We start from the raw sequence: 20,373 nt of genomic DNA on the forward strand, positions 1-20,373 counted from the left end.
AATGTATTTTTTGTATCTATACCCAGCCCTGAAGATTCGCAGTTTGTTTCCCTGCGATGAAACACGTGTTGGCCACAACAAGAGGAACAATAAAGTGTTTTCATTAAGAAGAATTCTACTCCATTGCAAATTTCTTTCTGGGCACATCGTATTGACTTTGTAACATGGTTAATGTGCTTTAGTCACTATTGATACACCAAACAGAAACCATTGAGTTCTGATTACTTTTATCCTAGAGCAGGGGCTTCTGTTGTTTTTGTGCATTGTGTGTGGATTTCTGATCCACCCTTGAGCGGTTACGAGGGATTACCGCCCGCCCCATTGCCTGGAAAATAATACCCTACTACACCACAATACCCTACGGTTACTCGGCTGTGCGCCTTCTTTAATCTGGAATACCTCAAACCCTCTCAGCAGATCTACTGCTGATGGTAGTGTAAGACAGACTTCCAACACGCATTCTTCTCCGCATAGTAGACATCGAAGCACAGGTAAGATGCAATTTTGCCAGATTGGTCTGAATGAAAGAAACCAGGTAGTATTCAGATCTCTTAGCCGGGCCAATCAGAGGACCTTAGTGATACGGTCTCGGTATCGTATTGCTAGGATCGTTTCTTCCTTCGTATCCTGAGTTTTGTCTGTGACTTGGCTTGCCATATCGGAGCAGAAGAAACAAAAATAAAATTCCTGCTACGAGTCCCAAAATAAGAGGCAGGCCACCGAAAAAAGAATACACAAAATTCAGGAAGATGCCCAGAACTGTTTCAAAGGGTGCTAACAGTCCCGAAAAAATTGTCTTAAATACATGTGCAAGGCCACTGGTATCTGACATGCTTAAGATTTGGCTTAACATTTCTACGAAATGCATGGGGCAATTTGTCGATAATAGGGTATGTATCTCTGCCGCTGTCCTTGCAACTTGCAGTTCATACGTCTCTTTGGACGAGGTTAAAGGCACAGTTGTTTGTAAAAGAAAAGACTTCATTCTGCTTAAAGTATCAATTCGAATAGAAGAGATATTCACAGAAGGCCATATTGCTGCCTCCATGTCTGGATTGCTGTTTTGATACAATACTTGCATACAACAAATGACCCTGGAAGTAACGCTCACGAGATAGGCTTTTCCTGGCATCATGCCACAACAGCTGTGGTCACTTAATATACCGTAGCTACCGTTGGAAAGTTGTCTGAAAAAGGGTTCTATCTGTGTAGCAGGGGTGCCGTGCAGATGACATGAAAGGTTGTTTGATGAACCTTCGCAGGCTCCATGCAAGTTAATACCTTGACACAGAAGTGTACCGCTTAGTGATTTTTACAATTGTTACCACTAAGAAATACCTCTTTTTTCCTTTCACTATAACATCTATGTGTATAAGGTAAATTCCAGGTTGATTTGATGTATCCTTTACCCAACCTTTCATACAGGCCTGCTGGTATATACTTTTGGCAGTATTGAAACTGAAAAGTTGTTATCGGGATTGTAATGGTGCCATGTATTATCCATTCAATGACAGGTCTTTCTGACATTGTCAATGGTAATCTTTCTAGTTTTTCAATGCTCAGCACCGTATAGTCTGCTCCTTTTTGTGCCAATGAGATTTGTCTATCAGTAAGTTTAAAGATAGAAAATAATGACGTTGTGTTGATTAGACGCCATGGCACGTAGCCTGAACGGAGGTTTTGTAACGTCCAGCCTAGCTGTACAATAGAACGTAATTGGGACTGGCCATGTTGTAACATTAGCATATCCTGTTCTATTATATCAATAGCAGATGATACAATGCTGTCCAGTGAATAAATTCTGGAGGACAGAGTCGTTAACCCATTGTCCACTACAGAAAGTAATTTTTCCAAATTAATACGATCAATTTCTCGTATTTTTTCTGCAGTTTCAATTTGTGTTACTTTCCAAGCTTCATTGTAAGCTGCGTATATACCGGCGTATATGAAACGTTTTTGACGCTGTTTGCGAGGTCCCATTATGAAATCTCGCAAGTCAGCACCTTCTTTAAGTAAAGTTAAGTGTTGCTTAATTTCGGGAAGTGTGGATCTCTGTAGCCAATCGAGGCATAGTTTTCCTACACTATATGTTGTAACTATCCCTGGATGTTATCTCAGGGAATATCTTGGGTCTGGCCTGTTCTGTTTGAACCCCTGTATTTTGTTTAGGAATCTATCTTGACAGTTATTTGTGTCTGTGGGCCAGATCAACCATTTGTTCCAACCAGGAATTGTTCTTTTTTGTTTTAAAATATAGGACACGTCTAACCCCCCATCTGTACTGGTGTTTCTATCAGGCATAGGCTTTGGTATAGACGGGTTGTTTAAATCTTTTATCTTGGCTAGACTAAGACATGTTGTTTGTTGGATAGTTTCATTCAGGAACATTATTTGTTCTGGGATCATGCAGGCTCTAAATAATGATTCTAGACCTTGTACCTGCCACTCTTTTGTCCCCCAGATGGTTTTTGTCTCAATGTTATTTTTACAAAATTCAAAACCAAATGTGGACATTTTTTCACAAAAATTTTCAGAATAAATCAGTTTAGTATTTGTTAAAATGTTTTTCACTCCTGTCTTATTTAACATTTTGAAAGAAAACGTTTCTGGATTAGTGTAATTAAACCCTGAGAAGTATGGAAATTTCTCATAATATGTTTTTGAACTGCCTTTTGGCGGAGTTGGACAATGTTCCCACTGATTATAACTGAAAATATTTCTAAGATTAGCAGATTTATGCAGATAATAATGCCCAAAGTGATTGAAACAATACATTTCCTCATAATTCGATGAACCCTGTAAATAATCATGTTCTGTAAATTTTTCTGACATTTCTAAATCTGACATCATATTATTAATATTTTCAAAGTCCCAATCATCAGAGAAAGTACTAGGTGATACAAAGTCACTTAAGGAGATCTTAAATTGTTGTGGATATTTCAAGAGCTCAACCGGGCCATAGATTTCATAGTCAGTTTTGTCCCATGCTATGTATCAACAAAAAGAGAGAAAGGGTTTTAAGGGCACTCTTAGTCCCCAAACAAATTACAGGTAATCAAAGGAAGAGTGTCCCAAAGGACAGGATATATAGAAAGGTGGTTGTCGCACGTGAAGTCTGAGGCCAGTTGTAAGTGGTCCGATAGTAAGACCAATTTCATGAAAAAGTACACTGTTTTTTCAGGAAACCCTCACTCACCCTAGTGGTGACATGCTTCATCATCGGGTCCACCGGGAGAGATCGAGTACCTCCCCGGTGTGCTGCGACGCCAGGAGACTGCGGAGCAGGTTTTTGTGTGAAGATGAAGTGTGAAAAAGTAATGAGGTTAAAAATGTCAATGGTTGTACCAAAAAAAACTTTATTCACTGGTCAACCTGACATATTAAAAACTGGATATGTGAAGGGAAAGTAGCCAATTATATTATACTGGTGTTTACCCTGTAAAGGAGGTCAACATGTTTCTGCCCATTCCATGTGTTAATTTACTGGGCTTTCATCAGGACCGGTAAGCGAGTGTGCCAATGACAGGAGGGGCGCGCTAAGGCCCGCCCTGCCAATGGTCGTGAAAGTTAAAAATAGCACTATGTGTAAAATGGTGCAAAAAAGAAAAAACAAACTCATAAGTTGTGGGGTTTTACCTCTTTTGCGAGGAACCTAGGAGTTTGTAAAGAAATAGATCCACGCCCCATAGAACTCAGGAGGGGGGTGGGAGCGACAATGGCACACCGCCCGCAACGCTCAGCACCCGCTTCGGCACCTAGCTGCACCCTCGCTGCAATCCACGAGATCCAGCGAGGGTGCAGCTAGGTGCCGAAGCGGGTGCTGAGCGTTGCGGGCGGTGTGCCATTGTCGCTCCCACCCCCCTCCTGAGTTCTATGGGGCGTGGATCTATTTCTTTACAAACTCCTAGGTTCCTCGCAAAAGAGGTAAAACCCCACAACTTATGAGTTTGTTTTTTCTTTTTTGCACCATTTTACACATAGTGCTATTTTTAACTTTCACGACCATTGGCAGGGCGGGCCTTAGCGCGCCCCTCCTGTCATTGGCACACTCGCTTACCGGTCCTGATGAAAGCCCAGTAAATTAACACATAGAATGGGCAGAAACATGTTGACCTCCTTTACAGGGTAAACACCAGTATAATATAATTGGCTACTTTCCCTTCACATATCCAGTTTTTAATATGTCAGGTTGACCAGTGAATAAAGTTTTTTTTGGTACAACCATTGACATTTTTAACCTCATTACTTTTTCACACTTCATCTTCACACTAAAACCTGCTCCGCAGTCTCCTGGCGTCGCAGCACACCGGGGAGGTACTCGATCTCTCCCGGTGGACCCGATGATGAAGCATGTCACCACTAGGGTGAGTGAGGGTTTCCTGAAAAAACAGTGTACTTTTTCATGAAATTGGTCTTACTATCGGACCACTTACAACTGGCCTCAGACTTCACGTGCGACAACCACCTTTCTATATATCCTGTCCTTTGGGACACTTGTCCCATGCTATACCACCAGGTATAGGGATGGTTGTGATGTTCACTGATGATAGTTCTCTTTTTTCGACGTGGGAGGATCTGTGTGGCTTCAGGACCAAGTTGATGTTCTGACTGCTGTGTCCATTGTACTATATTTCCATCAATAAATCTAACCAAACTTAAAACCAAGATGAGCCATAGAAAGTGGAAAAAGTACACCAAACACAATCCATAATGTAATCCATGGTGAAGTTAGATATGTTTCTCTGAGTTGATGAAAGAGCTCTGTGATTTTCTTGTTGAATGTTTTTGTTGCTGGCTTGTCTCCATGTTCACTTGGATCATCGGAAAAGTCATCAAAGTTGATAAAGTAGCCAGATGCAGTTCTGTCAAATGGTGGAATTGCTTCCGGATTTCCATTGATCTTTGGATTTTCTTTTGTTACATTTGTATAGTCAGAGGCTACATCGTTGTAGACAGGTGTTTCTTGACGAACTGTTGCGATTTGGGTTTCAAGAGGCACAAGTTCCATGGCTTTGTTGCATAGTCCTTTTTTATTCACTGCAGGTTTATCAAATGTGATTAGTCTCTCAGTTTGAACCTCTTGGATTGTAGCAAGATTTGGTCTTCTGCTATTTCTTGGGAGTCCACTGGGCCTACTACTTATTATTGGCCACATGGTTGTGGTTTCACCAGGTCGATCGATACAACTTGTTTCTTCTTTTTACCAGCAAGGGGCGGTAGTACTACTGATCTTGTTCCGCTGACAGCTAAGACAGGTACTGCTTTTCTGTAAGAAGGCCCAAATTCCTTCTTTACCGCAATCTTTTCTCTGACCAGATCCCCAATCTTTGGAATCCAAACAGGTCTTGCTGGGACAGGTGGTTTTTCTTCAGTGGTCGTTGGCTTTAGCTTTTCGTTACTCAGACTTTTTCTTGTTTCATTTAAGTCCTGTAAAACAGCCAAACAATCTTTGATATCAAAGGTTTTTTGTTTCACCACTGAAGTCTGACAATCCAAATCCTGGATGATAATTCTAGTACCAAATAAAAGTTTGTAAGGACTGATACCTCCTAGAGAATTTCTTGGCATGTTATTAAGACTACGTTGGACACTTATTAGATGTTTGACCCACCCTTCCCCCGAACCTAATACCCTCGCTGTTATAGATTGCTTTATGTCACGGTTTTTTCTTTCCACTACCGCATTTCCCTCGGGATGGAATGGACTAGAATACCGCAATGCAATGCCCATGCTGGCCATGGCCTCCTTGTGAGCCCGAGAGCTAAACTCAGGACCCTGGTCAGAATGTAGCACGCCAATTGCGTATTTTCCGATAAAGACTCGCAAATATTTTATAACAGTTCTGGTGTCAGCCAAGTGCTAGGGCCACATCTAAATGAATATCGTCTTAATAATTATGGGATCGCATTTTTCCGTCTGGGTGTCTGCGCATAGATAGCCTGATGCTGTCTAATAGAGGTGTCTGGGCAGGTGTCTGGTCCGGTTCACAACTGCGATCTCTGTTGCAGTCCTGGCAATTCATTGCAAAGTTATAAATTTGTACGCTCATCCCCGGCCACCAGTATTTTGATTGTAATTCTATTAGAGATTTCAGGATCTCTTGGTGCCTCAGACCCAATCCCATGTGTGCTTCTTTAATCAAGAAGACTCTCAGGTTCGTGTTTGGGATTACTCTATCCCCCACTCCAGGGATTTGAGCGAAAGGAACGGAGTTCGCATCAATTATGTATGTATTGCCGAGTGGATAGTTTAGAGGTAACGCTGCATAATTGCCTTCCATTGAGGCTTTTACTGCAAGCAGCGTTTCGCCATCTATTTGTTTTTTCGTACGCTTTTTTGTAGCTACCTAAGCCGAGTGATCAGCTGCCGCTGTGGCTCTGTCAGCCAATAAATTCCCTACAACGTGAACGCCATCACGTTGAAGACTCTGCGTATGTATCACGTGAGTCTTTTGTAGTTCTTTCTGCAAAAGAACTACTTGTCCCCATAGTTTTTTATGCTTTACTGTGGCACCTGTCTCATCTTTGTAACCGTTTTTTATCCAAGTCTGCATGGAATTATTGTAAGACCGGACGCAGTAATGTGAATCGCACACTATTAGTGTCAGGAATTCGCGATCGGCATTTTCAAGCGCCATCTTTAGAGATCTTATTTCAGCTCGCTGAGCTGTACAGTTTCTGAGTGATTCAGTTTTAGTGACCATCGGTCTGAATTTACCTAAGCGCCAGCGACCTTTAACAATCGCGCACACAGCATTGTAAATTTGTTTTCCCACAACGTACTGTTGTGCAAATCTGTCCGTGTAGATTACACTGGTGTACTGTTCGAGAGGCAGAATTTCGATTGACAGGGGGCATTCATGTTCGTAGTCCAGATTTTCTAGTTTTTTCATTTTCGGATCAAAAGCGTGTTTCACGTCTTCTGTAGCAAGAGAATTTTCCTATTGTATCAATTTTGGATCTAGAGCTATAGCATTTGGAATGCCTGGTCTTGTTACAGCCTCAAGGGATGATAATGCTGTTAAAACAGATATCCTTTTCCCTTGGGCTAGGGCTTTTCTTTTGCTACAGCCGTTTGAACTGCAGTTAGAATTTTCTCAGTAGAACTGAATTTTATTTCAGCTTGTGTGTACAAGTGTGATTTGTAAGCTATTGGTACCTTTTCTCCCCCATTAGAGGTCAGGTATGTGAATCCACATCTTCCTGGGATGACTCAGGTTACAAGGTTGTGTTCGTTTGCGCGTGTTTGCAGTTTTGTTTTAGTTAACATGTCTGTCTGTAATGATCTTAATATTTCTGTGTATTTTTTAGTCCAATTAATTGGTTTAAAATCAGGTTTTATTAGTTCCTAGAGAGGTTTAACTCTCTCTGCATAATTTAGAATGTATGGTCTTCCGAAATTCAGGAAACCTAGAATTGATTGTAAGTTTTTCAGCGTTTTTGGAGCTTGGAGCACTACACACTTCTCTAAGAAGTTGTCTGCTAGGCTTTTGTCTTTACTTGATAATTCATATCCTAAAAATAGGACAGTTAGATGGGCAATTCGTGATTTTTTAAAGTTGAATTTGTACCCTTCAGATGCGAACCCAAGTATTATGGTGTTCACTCTTTTCAAGTGAGTCTCCAAGTCATCGTCTGTAAGATAGATGTCATCGACATAGGATAATGCTTCATCATCATAAATTGGTAGTAACTCTGTTACCCTGGCTGAAAACAGTCCTGGGCTGTTCTTGAATCCCTGTGGGAGACGACAAAATTGTTTTGGGTCCCCATGCTGGAGAAAGCGGTCACATATCTGCTTTCAGGTGCTATGTTTTGGCAGAAGAAACCATTTGAAATATCTAATGTCGTTTTATATTTTTTTCGAACGATATTATTCATTAGTGCTCCACTGTGTGAGTTTTGTACTGAAAAAGTTTTACAGCAGGAGTTTAGATGTCTGTAGTCCAAAACTAGACAATATGAATCGTCTGGCTTGGAGACAGGAAACAAAGGATTGTTCATTTGTGAGGTGCATATTTCAATCACCCCCTGATATTCAAGTTGATCTAAAATTTCTCTTACTTGTTTTTTAGCATCTTGCTTAACAGGATACTGCCTCTGTGCAGTAGGTTGATTTTTTAACAGGATTTTATGGTGAGGAGAATCCTCATCCCACCCTACATGATTTTTATATAATGCAGGGGCTTGGGCCACTGCCCATTTTCTAGCAAGTGTGTATTTTTTATGAATTGTAATGTGATTTGAGAAGGCAGGCATAATCATTTCTTCGCCATGTGGGCACTCCCTGACAAACTCTGGTGGCCAGTCTTTCTCTGCTAGAAGGATATCATAGCCTTTAGATAGATTCTGCCAAAAATAACCTTCTATTTTCTTAGTTTTATCTCCCTCTATACGTAATGTTATTTCATATAGTTTATGGGGCACGCTAACTCGGGTGTCTGCAGTTTCCACTTGAATGTATTAATTTGTGTCCACTGTCTCCAGAAGATTCATCAGGATCTTGCGAGCTATGGTCACTTCTGCTGCGCTGTCTAGCATTGTCTGGGCCCACTCTCCGTTTTTCAGTTGTGTCCTCAGGATTCTCGGCATGTTTTATTTTAATACTGGCTACCTTCTTTCTGGGAAGTTGGAATTTTTTACTTTGATGAGCAGGTTCCTTGTCTTTGGACTTGACGTGCTCTTCTTTATGTTCTAACCGTCCTCTTCTTTCGGATTTCTTTGAGGAAGTCTGAAAAGATCGAGAGGGACATGTATCAATATCTTGATATCTGTCAGTTTTTTTCAAATTGTCCCTATTTCTAAGGTTGTAACTTTTTTCAGAGGGCTCCCGTTGTGGAGACTTGCCTCCCCTTCTGGAAATCTATTTCTTCGTTGGGGAGACCTTCCTCTGGACTGAAACTGTTTTTCTCTGGGAGAGGTTTGTTTATTACCCTCCCACTTCTTCTTTTGAGAATTGAGATTATTTCTAATGAAAGTCTTTTCAGGATTTTCAATTAGTTGGGGTTTTACTGGTTTACAACCCAAGCTATCTCTACCTAATTCTTCATAGGATTTTTCAATTATTCTAGCAAGTTCAAAAGGTTGTTCTGCTATATCCGTCTCTTTTAATTTTTGGCGGATCGCCACAGATGCTGCTTCTCCTTTTATGTTGGCTAATAATATAGCCGAGACCTGCTTAAAGTCTTTCAGTAATTTCATACCCAGAGTTAAAGCAGGTTCTGGACTGTGTTCATTTTGAATCTGTTTTAGTACATCTGGTATAACCGCCATAGACGGAACACCATGTGTTCTTGTGTATATAGAAGCAAAGACTGTGCTCCAAGTGTCACAGTCCTCCAAATGTGGTGCGATCCCCATTGGGAGACAGATAGTCAGAATTCTGTGTTTTTCGTGAGGGGTAGTATCTGGAAATACTGCCTCTGTTTGAGTGATTTTTTGAGCTAACCAGAATGGAATTTGTTCCCGTTTTGCGGGTGTTTTACCAAGACATGATTGTATATTCTGTGGTGTAATTTTATGTGTGTTTCCCTGTTGCAGGGTGTTTTGTGGAACTTTAATTGCAGGTTGGACTGTTGAAGTAAGCATTACTTATTGGACCAATTGTCTATGTATTTTAATTAGCTGTTTTAATTGACCTACAAGTTCTCTGTCTGACATTGTTTTAATGTCGGGATGTGGTGTGTAGCTGGCTAGAACCGGCCATGTGGCTCCTGGTCTACCTAGTGGACCGAGCCTGGTAATATGACTTTGATGTTTTAGGGAGCCATTAAACCAGAGCAGGTGCTCTTGGTATGTTATTGGAATTTCAACTTCCTCGAAAGGAGAGTATTCCTCAGGAGATTCCGCTATTTTGTAGTAGTGGAACTCATGTGTTACAGCATGTGCTGCTGGAAAATGTATCCAGGAATAGAATACCTCTGTCTGCCGAAATTCATGTGCCTCTATCACAAATACGACCATACCACCTCTTGATGATACTCCATTTTCTATAAGTTTTATAGTTGTGGCTTTTCTTATATTGACCGGGATGATTATTGCATCCGGGTCGTTATCTTCATTAAACCCTGTAACGTCTGCACCCGGTTGATTCGCATTTACTGCGGCTCCACCGGTTTCATTGTTGTCGCCGTGATTTGACATTGTTTAATGAAAGTTTTTTGCACAGCAAGTTTTGAGGAAACAAAGATTAGGTGCACAATATTTTGGAACACTGTATCCTTCAACGTTGACTAAACCAAAAACTAATACATAGGAATCTCTTCCTACTAAGTTCTGGCGGATATTAACCTTTCACCCACTCCAGACGTCTATTGGAGTTTTTATGGGAAAAAGGGGTCTGTGTGAAAAAGCACGACTGAGTTAATCTAGTATCTTGCGTTAGATAATCGCCTTTACCAAACGTTGGGCGCCATGTAGTGTAGTTCCTATATTCCCAATAGGCTCTGCGCATTAGAATAACATAAACGGCAGTTTAGGCATAGGACAGAGGTCGACTAGGTCTCTACTGAATATGTTAGACTTAATTAGGTATGCCAGCTAGCTCAGAGGTCACTAGAAACTTTCTAGAATGAACAGGAAGGAGTTAACTTTCCTGATTAGACAAGAAGGGATTAGCTTCTGACAACCACATAAACATGACAACTTTGCTCCCTCCAGAATAAGGAGTATATCTCCAGAGTCCTGTGAAAACAACAGATAGCTATTTCACTCAGACAATCGTGCATACTTAGTTTCACCAGAGTGCAGAGAAATAGAGAGACGGGCGTTTTCAATAAAAGGTGTTATTTATTCAGCAGTCTTCTTTCTCATGCAAGAGAAGTGAATTGCCACAATTGCAATACTTATCATAAAGTAAAGTGCGTACATTAAAGGGAGTATTATGAAATAATACTGTAAAAGCATTGATATGGTTTCTGAGCCATATGATACTTAAAACGGATAAAATATATACAATTACATACAATGATAAAAGTTGACTAAACGTACTCAACTGGTGTTTCTAAATACGCCTACCCCGGTGTACCTAACCTAAGCCTAGTACGTGGGAAGGAGTAAGGGAGTTGCAGTTTAAGTTAAGTTAGTTTTGCCAAGAATCTGAATCAAGAATTCTCTAAGGGTCTAATCAGCTCCGTACCTTGGTTTTAGAATGAAGAAGGTCTTGTATCTCGCTCTCAGGACTCGATCTCCCAGTAACCTGCAAGGGTGACTGGAAACACTGGAGCTGGATTTTCTCTGCAGGAGAAAAGACAGCGTCTTTCTCAGTGCGTCAAAACTTTCTTGCTGTTCCCAGAATTCTGAAGGCAAGATGGGGCGGGAGGGCTTTTTTCTCCCTTGTTCCAAGGATGTGTAACGACCTTCCTGTGGCGCTTAGGGATCAACCCTCTCATTTTCAGTTCCGGAAGGCCTTGAAGACCTGGCTCTTCAGGGAAGCCTACCTCTAGCCGGCACTCCTCCTTTTCTTCACACTCAGCTTTTTTCTTTCCATCTCCAGCGCCTTGACGCAAAGTTGCGCTATACAAGGCTCAAATCATCATCATCATCATCATCAGGCCATCAGCCAATATACCAGGGACTTCCATTGGAAGCCCCGGGTACAGGCAATACGAAAGGAGACCAGTAGCCAATGTACCTGGGACCTCCATCCGAAGCCCCAGGTAAAAGCAAGACGAAAGGAGACCAGCAGCCAATGCACCAGGGATCTCCACCGGAAACACCAGGTACAGGCAATAGGAAAGGAGGTCAGCAGCCAATGTAAGAGGGAGCTCAACCAGAAACCCCAGGTACAGGCAATGCGAAAAGAAATCCAGCAGCTAAAGGACCAGGGACTTACCTCAAAAGCCCCAAGTACAGGCAATGCAGGGAGTGCCAAGGAAGAAGAGCAACACAGAGACTCCAAGTAGAAGAGCAGAAACGAGGGCAAGAACCCGAGGGCGTCCGAACTCATCACAGCTGGACATCAACAGGCCAGACAGAACAACACCTCAGTAATAAGGCAGGTGGAAGAGAAAAACATAGTCTGAGAAGGCTCCCGAAAAACCAGAAGCAGGCGGGCCAGGCCTCCCTCCAAGGCCCCTGGCCGTGGACCAGAGGAATCGGCGGTCGCAGCTGGGTACCAACCAGCAACCAGCTGGAAAATAAGAGGAGAAACAAATAGGACGAATCGAGTCGTCAACACAAAAATAACCCTTCTGGACCCCAGAAAGAGGACCAGGCCAAACGGCAGACAAAAGGCAAAAACACTGCAGCACAACGCCGCAGCTGCCCAAGAAAACGCACAAGCGGCATGCAACAACACCAGGAAGGCAAGGAACCCACAAGGGGGAGTCCACACCTTCCTAGAAAAAGTCAGGGCTATCCAATAGCTACGAATAACCCACGTAGGGTAGGACACGGCCCAAGAAGTATGGGACCATTCTGAGGGAAGAAATCCTGCATCAGAGAACAAATTAGAAAACCTGTGGCAGAAACCACAGAAGGATTAGTAAGAAGCCAAAAAGGACACTCTTAGCCAAAAGGGGCTGAACCAGCAGCCAATCGAAGAGGTAGACCAACACATGGCTCCGTAGGTCAGCATGGGCACCCTCATGAGAAACATGAGAACAAAGGGACTCCACAGAGTCCCACAGACTGGAAGTAGCCCTGGTCAATACACACAAAGTGTTAAGCGACCGCAAGGCAGCGCTAGAAGAAGCAAAGACATTACGCCCCCATGAATCCAACCACCTGGCGGTGATGATGCAGAAGTGCCTGAGGCAACAGATAATCCGTGGCAGGGCACCCCCAAGCCCCCATAAGTGAATTGTGGAGTGACGCTTCAAAGGGGAGGAACAACTCCCATCCACCAGAGCCCTGGTGGAGAACTTCCAAAAGGTTGTCCTTAGGAAACAGAGTGACAGGTTCACCCATCCGCAGAATACCTGCGGCTGTGGAAATGCCCCGAACAAAGGCAACACTAGCCTCCGTAGGGTGCTGCGGATGAAAAAGTTATTCCTCCGTGGGCGACGGCTGCCGGCAGAGCTGCCCGTCCCCATGTCCAGGGTGAAGTGGCCAGCCCCGGAATAGTGGGGGATTCACAGATGAATGAGGAACCCGAGAAACCCCGGAAGGTGGAGAGGCTGGGGAAAAAGCCATCCACCAGCCACAGAAAGAAAGATTTGAGGATTTAGGCCGTAGGGACGGCGAGGAGCCCTCTCTGGAAGATGCCGATGAAAAGACAGCAATATGGCGCCCTGTCTCCGGGGACGAGCACACCAACAGATGGCCGACCTCTGGAGAAGAAGGAACCTCAGGGGATGAATCTAGAAACCCGACACCGGTGCGGCTCCTTGGAGTCTCCACCGGCACCTGATCAGCGTCAGTCGACGCCGGAGTGGGCACTCATGGCGCCGGCCCGACTCCTGCCACCACGTGCTCACCATGAGGGTGGGGCGGGGTCGACACCAGAAAGGCGAGGGATCGGCACCGAAAAGACACCAGCTCGGCCGTAGACGGGGCAGCCGCCCGCTCCGAGGACCGAGGAGGACTCGGGAAAGCATCCCAGGTCCCTGCCTCTACCCCTGCCTCCACCGGAGCCGGGATGGATGGTTCCTGGTGCTGAAGCGGCGCTGGCTCCACCTCTGTTGAGGCAGTTGCCTGCTCAGAGGACCGAGGGGGACTCGGGGCAAGCCCGGAGTTCTAGCGGTCTCCTGCGATGCCACAGGGAGCCCCGTTAGGGATTTGCGGGGATGCAGGGACACCAGGCGCCGAAGAGGGGAGCCCCGAAGCACCGAACCTCAACAACAGCACTCTCTTATGACCTGGAGCTGAAAATTCCGGCGCCAGGCCGCTGGTGACTCCACGGAAGACCCCGCGCAAGGCAAAGGATCGTTGGACATCTCAGGAGGTGGAGGAAGAGCCAAAGAAGCCTGCAGCGCCACTGCAAAGGCTGTTATTTGGGCCTTAGTCGCCTCTATGCCAGGAAACGGCAGGTAAGAAGGCGACAGGCGGGGGCGCATGTCCTGGGGTGAGCAGGCGCCCACCGCAAAAGGAGAACAAGGCCTCGGAGATAAACTGGAGGACCTACCAGCTGTCGAGCCATGCCCACGGGGCCGCGGCGAAAGACTATGTTGCAGACGAAACCGGCGGTTACTTGCTTCCGAGGTAGGGGACGGATGCTGGGATGACACCGACCTGGACAAGAGCCCCTACAGCAACTTCATCCGGCGCTCCCGCCGTGACTTAGGCTTAAGGTGCTAGCAGGCGTTGCAGCTCTCCGAGTCATGGTGCTCACCCAGGCACCACATGCAAATTGGGTGAGGGTCCGTCACCAACATGGGACGCGCACAGGAGGTACACGTTTTGAAGCCCGAAGGCATTCGCACACTGTTGCACTTAACGCCAAATTGTGTAAAAGAATAGAAGGCCCGAAAACAGGCCAGGACACAATCCGGATCCGCGATAAATTCCTGCACGCGGTAAAGAGAAAAAAACTGACGCAGGCGCGCCGGGGTGGGACTTGTGTATCCTCGCTGACGTCACGGACGCGGACGATGTCAGGGCGGAGTCACATGGTGCTGTCCCCCCGGCGGGCAGGGATGCTGTGGCAAAAAGTTTTTCGGATCCCGTCTTACACCTGAAGATAATTCTACGTTAACAAATCTGCGGCTAGAAGTCTCTGTCAGATAGATGTCCTTAGGGGCCTCAGAGACCCTGATCCTAAAAGCTCATTCTGGCTGGCTGCTGGACCTGTGCCCGCCTCACATTCTCAAAAGGTCTTCTCAGTCATTGAATCCACATATTACTGCTCTTTTTAACCTCTCCTTGAATCAGGTTCAGTGCTTACATTTTGGAAGCAGGCGCTCATCCTTCCACTTTTAAAGAAAAAACTGATCTGGATCCTTATGCGCTGCCGGACACAGACCGGTCTCACTTCTTCCCACTTGTGGGAAGATGCTGGAATCTGCTGTTAATGACCAGATTAGGGATATTATCGAGTTGAACAATGTGCTACATCCCTCTCAATCTGGGATTATAGCCAGATGGCATTCCTAGAAGTGACTGGGTTTATCAAAACCTGCCTTGGCTTGGGTACAAATACCATTGTAATTCTGTTAGACTTATTGGCGGCTTTCGACATAGTGTCACATGACATTCTCCTGCAAAATTTGAAAAAGCAGGAATTGGCGGCACCATGTGGAAATGGATTAAATCTTTTCTCTCCAACTGCAAGAAAGCAGTCTATCCCCCAGCCCCCCCCATTTGCATAGGGTTTTCAGGAGGTCATCTATAGTGTTCCACAAGGATCAGCCTTAAGCCAGAGTCTATTTTACTGTCTATATGGATTGCTTTGCTAAATTGTTCAGACTGGGGTTTTAATGTGGTGTTCTACGCCAATGATACCTAGTTGATATCTGCCTTCAAACACCTTGACGCCTCAGTCTCAGCCAACTTTCAGGCTTGCCTATCTGCAGTAGCAGGTTGGATGCAGAAATGCTGCCTTTGCTTAAACTTCGACAAATCTGAAATCCTGATGTTTGGCTCCTCTTTCATACCGGATTTGACTAACCCATTGCCTTCTGAAATGGGACTCTCCTGGCATAATCTACCTCAGTGAAAAACTTGGGGGTCGAGCTAGACAATGCCCTCTCTTTTACGCCTTTTGTTACTGCTACCACCAAGTCTGTTTTTCCCTACTGAAAACTCTAAGAAATATTCAAATTGTTGCTAAAACACACCAGAAAGATCATTGTTCATGCATTAATCACATCTAGACTTGATTACGCCAACGAGTTGCTCTTGGGTTTTCCTTGAGCATTGTTAAACAGATTGCAACAAGTTCAGAATGCGGCAGCCAGACTGGTGCTGAATATTCTAAAAGGGCAATTGATTCAGACAGAATGGTTCAATAAGTTCCCACTGGCTTCCCATCAAGCAAAGAATAAAGTTCAAAGCCCTGACAATAACGTTTAGGGCCACTCAAATGAAATAGCCAATGTATATCTGTGACACCATCAAAAGATACCCGCCTTGCAGAGTTTTACGCTCAGCCAACCATAACCTGGTGTGCATTCCAAAGATTAAAAAGACCAGAGAAGGTGGGCGGCCCGAAGCTCTGGAATCTTTTACTGGATCATATTAGATGCCCCACATCAGAGAATTATTTTAAGAGCCTCCTGAAGACCCACCTTTTCAGAGGGGGCTAATGTTGGCTGATTGCTCTTCTCTCTACTCTTTCTAACTGCGTCTTAGTATCACATGATGCCAGGACTTTCCTTTTTGGAGTAGCTGTTTTGCATTGTAGAAATGTATTTCATTCATTCACTCAGTCATAATGTAAAAAGCATAAAGTTCAATGAGAATGGCAGCCACGGGGTGCTCCAAGTTAAAGGCATCATCTCATGGGAGTGGAACGCCAGGGATGGGCACCAAAGGATATGTACCTTTTTTGTGGACCACTGGCTGCTTCAGGAGAATACTCTCAACCCCATCCACTGTGTGGCTGAGAAAGGGCATGCCTGATTCTCTCAAAGGTTATCTGGAGACAGGTTCTGGTCTTCTGCACAGTGTCGTAAAAGGTCATAAAACTATTTTGGAATACATTGAGAGAATCAGACCTTCCTTGTTGTTAGGGTGAATAGTTGAAACCTAATGTAAAATTCACCATTGGAATTATAAAATGCCTAAAAGGGGGGAGGTGTGGAGGGGGGCTTTTAAGTGGCCTTACTCTCAGCGTTCAATGTCTAAGTTTCAAGACGCTCCCCAGAGGTGACCCCGAGTCTCATGTGTTTCTTTTCACTTGAGAAAGGAGAGAATATCCATAAACTATACAATTGGGAAGAAGACCGGCAAGGCAGTTATGTCCAAGCTGTACTTGCCCTCCAAATTCAGACCTGCTTCTATGAAAGGTGAGAAACTTGTCTCTGAAATCACTCGATGAGGCAATCCGACCATCCCAATCCTTATATCACTAACTCACTTTCCATTAAAGCCTGGTGTGTCTTTAGGAAGAGCTCCTAGACATTTACAAACATTACCTTTAGAATTAAATTACTCTCTTGTTTTAAAATGTTCTTGTTACTTGAGTACAAGACACAAATGTTGAAGAGGTTGCTCATGTGGAAGGTAGCAACAATACGGGGGAGTCAGCAGGGCAGCAACAATACCAATGGGTTTCAGCAGGAATGAAGTGCACCGACGTACAGCAACTAAGTACCCAACAGCTCTGAGTCATGACAGGTGGTGTGAATGGGGAGACATTACCTGACAGCCATCAGTCCTAGTAGGGCCCAGCATGTGTTGTGGATCTGCGAGTTCCTGCTTTGCACATATTTCCGCTGCTCACACGATTCGAAGTCCTCGCCCCACCCGCCATCTGCCATTTGGTGGGAAAGCAAGAACTGGCAGGCCGAGACGACTTCACTGCATGCAGACCTGAGAAACAGTTACACAGGCAAACAGTTGGTCAATGTAAGCAAAGCTAATTTGTGGTGTCATTGCCATCCCCTACCGAAGCTGACATCAAAGGAGCAGAATCACAGGGGCAGAGATGTAGAATGCGTTACTAAGGTAGTTCCGTTAGGGCATAATTATCCCCCTTGCACACACACTTAAGAGGTAGGTCAAAGTACACCTGCTGCCTCTGCACACAGACCCGCCCCACCCCCCCACTTGCTACCAAAAGAAAATACATCGAGCTGGCTATGGATTCAGCTGTATGTTACAGGTTACAAAAAACCGGTCTGTTGTATGTATAGAGCAGATGTAAGTCAATCTGGCCCACAGCAGCAATTCTTTGTTCCTCAGCACACCAGCCGCAGAGGCGGCTGACAGATTCATAACATGTCTTTGTCTTCTTAATGACCGAAATATACACGCTGTGTACTGCACGTGAGAACTTGGTCTGAGACTCTCAGAACTGATGAGAAGTCAAATCTAGTGCCAAGGAACCACATCCTCCCTTACTGAGGTTAAAGCCCCAGCTGTCGGCTGGTGTAGGCCTGGTCACACACTGTAAAAATGAACTCAAGGACTATAAGGTTTAGCTCCCATGAATCCTAGAAAAAGGCACAGTGCAAACACAGCTATTAGTAAGGTTGAAGCTCACAAACAAAGTTGCCTCCGAGGACCTCAAATGAAGACATGGTCCTTGAAAGACAGAATTACTTTAGATGAAGTGAACTTCTATTCGTCGTGGAACTGCACATTAAGTTTATCTTATGTATATTCTATGCAGATAGAACAGGTCACTCTGCTCTACAATCTACACATTTCTCATTATGCTCAAAACCCAGTATATGAGGAGAGGCGACCAAATGTTTCCCTGGCAACCACCCAAATCATAACTCCTTGTCAAGATCAAAGCTAGTCCCCTCCTAATGCCCTTTTCGAGAGCCTTAAAATGTTTCTTTTTCCAACCAACTGGAATAACTTGCCCTGGAGTCCTCATTCACCAGACACAACTCACTACTTAAAACACTGCACTGAACTCAATAGAGCAGCCAGCCTCAAAGAGCATGCACCGAGAGATGATTATATTTGCGAAAAGTGCTATGGGGGTGAAAACAAATGTAAAACATACCCATCACGGTAGGTGTATCCCATGCAAGCAAATGCCTCTAACCCGAACCAGGTCCCGTAGGTGAAGCAAACACCCCAGCTCCTGCAGAGGCCAAGAAGAAAGATGGATCAGCACAGGAACAATTTGAGAGAATTTCGACAAATATCACTGACTCATGGCATACAGCAACACACAAGGGATGTACTCACAAACAAAAAAACAGCAGCATGATAGGCACTCACCCAGGAAACACCCACCACACACAACACGAATGCAAGAAACAAGAATAACCTGCATGCAAACTACGCTGGCAGTTATTAAATATAAACACCTCCATGAAGCACCCAGCTAAGCACAATGTTCACACACACAATACATGTCCATTGAATATAAAAGGCCCCCACACATTACAAATCAATACAATGGAGTCTCATACATACAAAGAAGAAAGCATATGAATCCACTGACTCACTAAATAGGCACCCACTCACAGTTTACATACATGGCAATATAACGCATCAATCATTTGCCAACACACAAAGGCCCACAAAAAATTATAATCTGATATAGCAATACTTAAGATAGACACTTGTTCACAAAATATGTTTCTATCCACATGATAGACATGTATGATTAAATTGTATAAACACATATGCATTTCATGTTTGCTTGCAAAACAAAACAGACACATGAATATTGCATTCCCATCCAAATGCAATATTTAAACTCATTCATATTGTAAACCTAGGTAGATTTTAAATTTAAATCCACTCCTTCAGTATATAGTCAAGTATTATAATAAACCATAAAACTTGATATTGAAATAGTGCAGATCGCAAAGTGAATTGTACATAGGTCTGTAAATTAGACGGTTTGTTAACCAGTGCCCAATTTGTTAAAAAAAAAACAAAAACAAAAAAAACGAAGTGCAGGGCCAAGATCCCAAGTCTTTCTTATGGATTCTGCTGCTGAATTCTAGAGTTTCCAAGCATCAAGGTAATTAGGGCCCAATTGGGAATTTGGGGGGAGGGTAATTAGTTGCAATGACAACAGAATACCCGGATACCCTGTCCGCCAAACTCTCAGTCCACCCCACCGCCAATTTAGGACTGGGCAGACCGGCAGTATTTCGACAAACAAGCCTACTCTGGCTCCATCACTGACTTAATCCTCCAATGGCCCAATGAAGTATGAGCTATCCGAGTAAGCCATCCGACCGTCCACTCAATTAGAGTGGGCGGTTGGATGGCTTTTTGTTTTTTTGCTGTTTATTCACCCTCAGGTTTTTGGCAAGGTAGAGTAAAAATCAAAAGAATGGCCCACTCTCCCCCATACCATTGAAGAAAACACTCATGGTGTGGGAGCCATTAGTTTTACATTTATCTAAACAAATGTCCACTTTGGGAGTTTCTCATAGCAAAATGTAAACGTGTCAAATGTTTAGTATAAGCATTCATCACCAAAGACAGACGCGCACCAAACATTTCAGTGGCTTTGTATAAACCATTGTGACGGTGGTTCATACAAATCCAAAGAATCTATAGATGGGTAGGCTGTAAATTCTTAATCTGAAGGGTGACGTTAAGGCAGGGAGGCAGACGAAAAGTCCTTTGCCACCCTAAATGCCTTTACTCCATACACCCTATTCTAAATCAGCCCCTTAGTCTTAACTCATCTCATTACCCCCTCATGGGTCCTCTCTGTCCCAGTCTTTACTAGGTGAGGCAGTCCTGCCTCCACCCAGCTAATCACAGAGCCAGTTTTTCCATGCTACATAAGCCCTGCCCATCTACCTGTTTTTTTTCTGCTCCGACGGCAGTCAGAACGCTGGTGCAC

The 20,373-nt window shown here is 44.2% G+C and overlaps 1 protein-coding gene across 1 annotated transcript in view; it reads right to left on the reverse strand.

Moving 5' to 3' along the window:
- The window catches only part of LOC147731232 (lanosterol synthase-like), a 95,394-nt gene that overhangs the window by 31,270 nt on the left and 43,751 nt on the right, over window positions 1–20,373 (reverse strand). The window contains exons 2-3 of the mRNA XM_086954167.1: window positions 18,559–18,639; window positions 17,241–17,411 (exon numbers count right to left, since the gene is read on the reverse strand). Coding sequence (XP_086810293.1) covers window positions 17,241–17,411; window positions 18,559–18,639 — 252 coding nt within the window. The remainder of the gene's footprint in view (window positions 1–17,240; window positions 17,412–18,558; window positions 18,640–20,373) is intronic.

The sequence above is a fragment of the Lissotriton vulgaris genome, chromosome 2_1 (genome assembly GCF_964263255.1).
Source record: "Lissotriton vulgaris chromosome 2_1, aLisVul1.2, whole genome shotgun sequence".
Lineage (NCBI taxonomy): Eukaryota > Metazoa > Chordata > Amphibia > Caudata > Salamandridae > Lissotriton > Lissotriton vulgaris.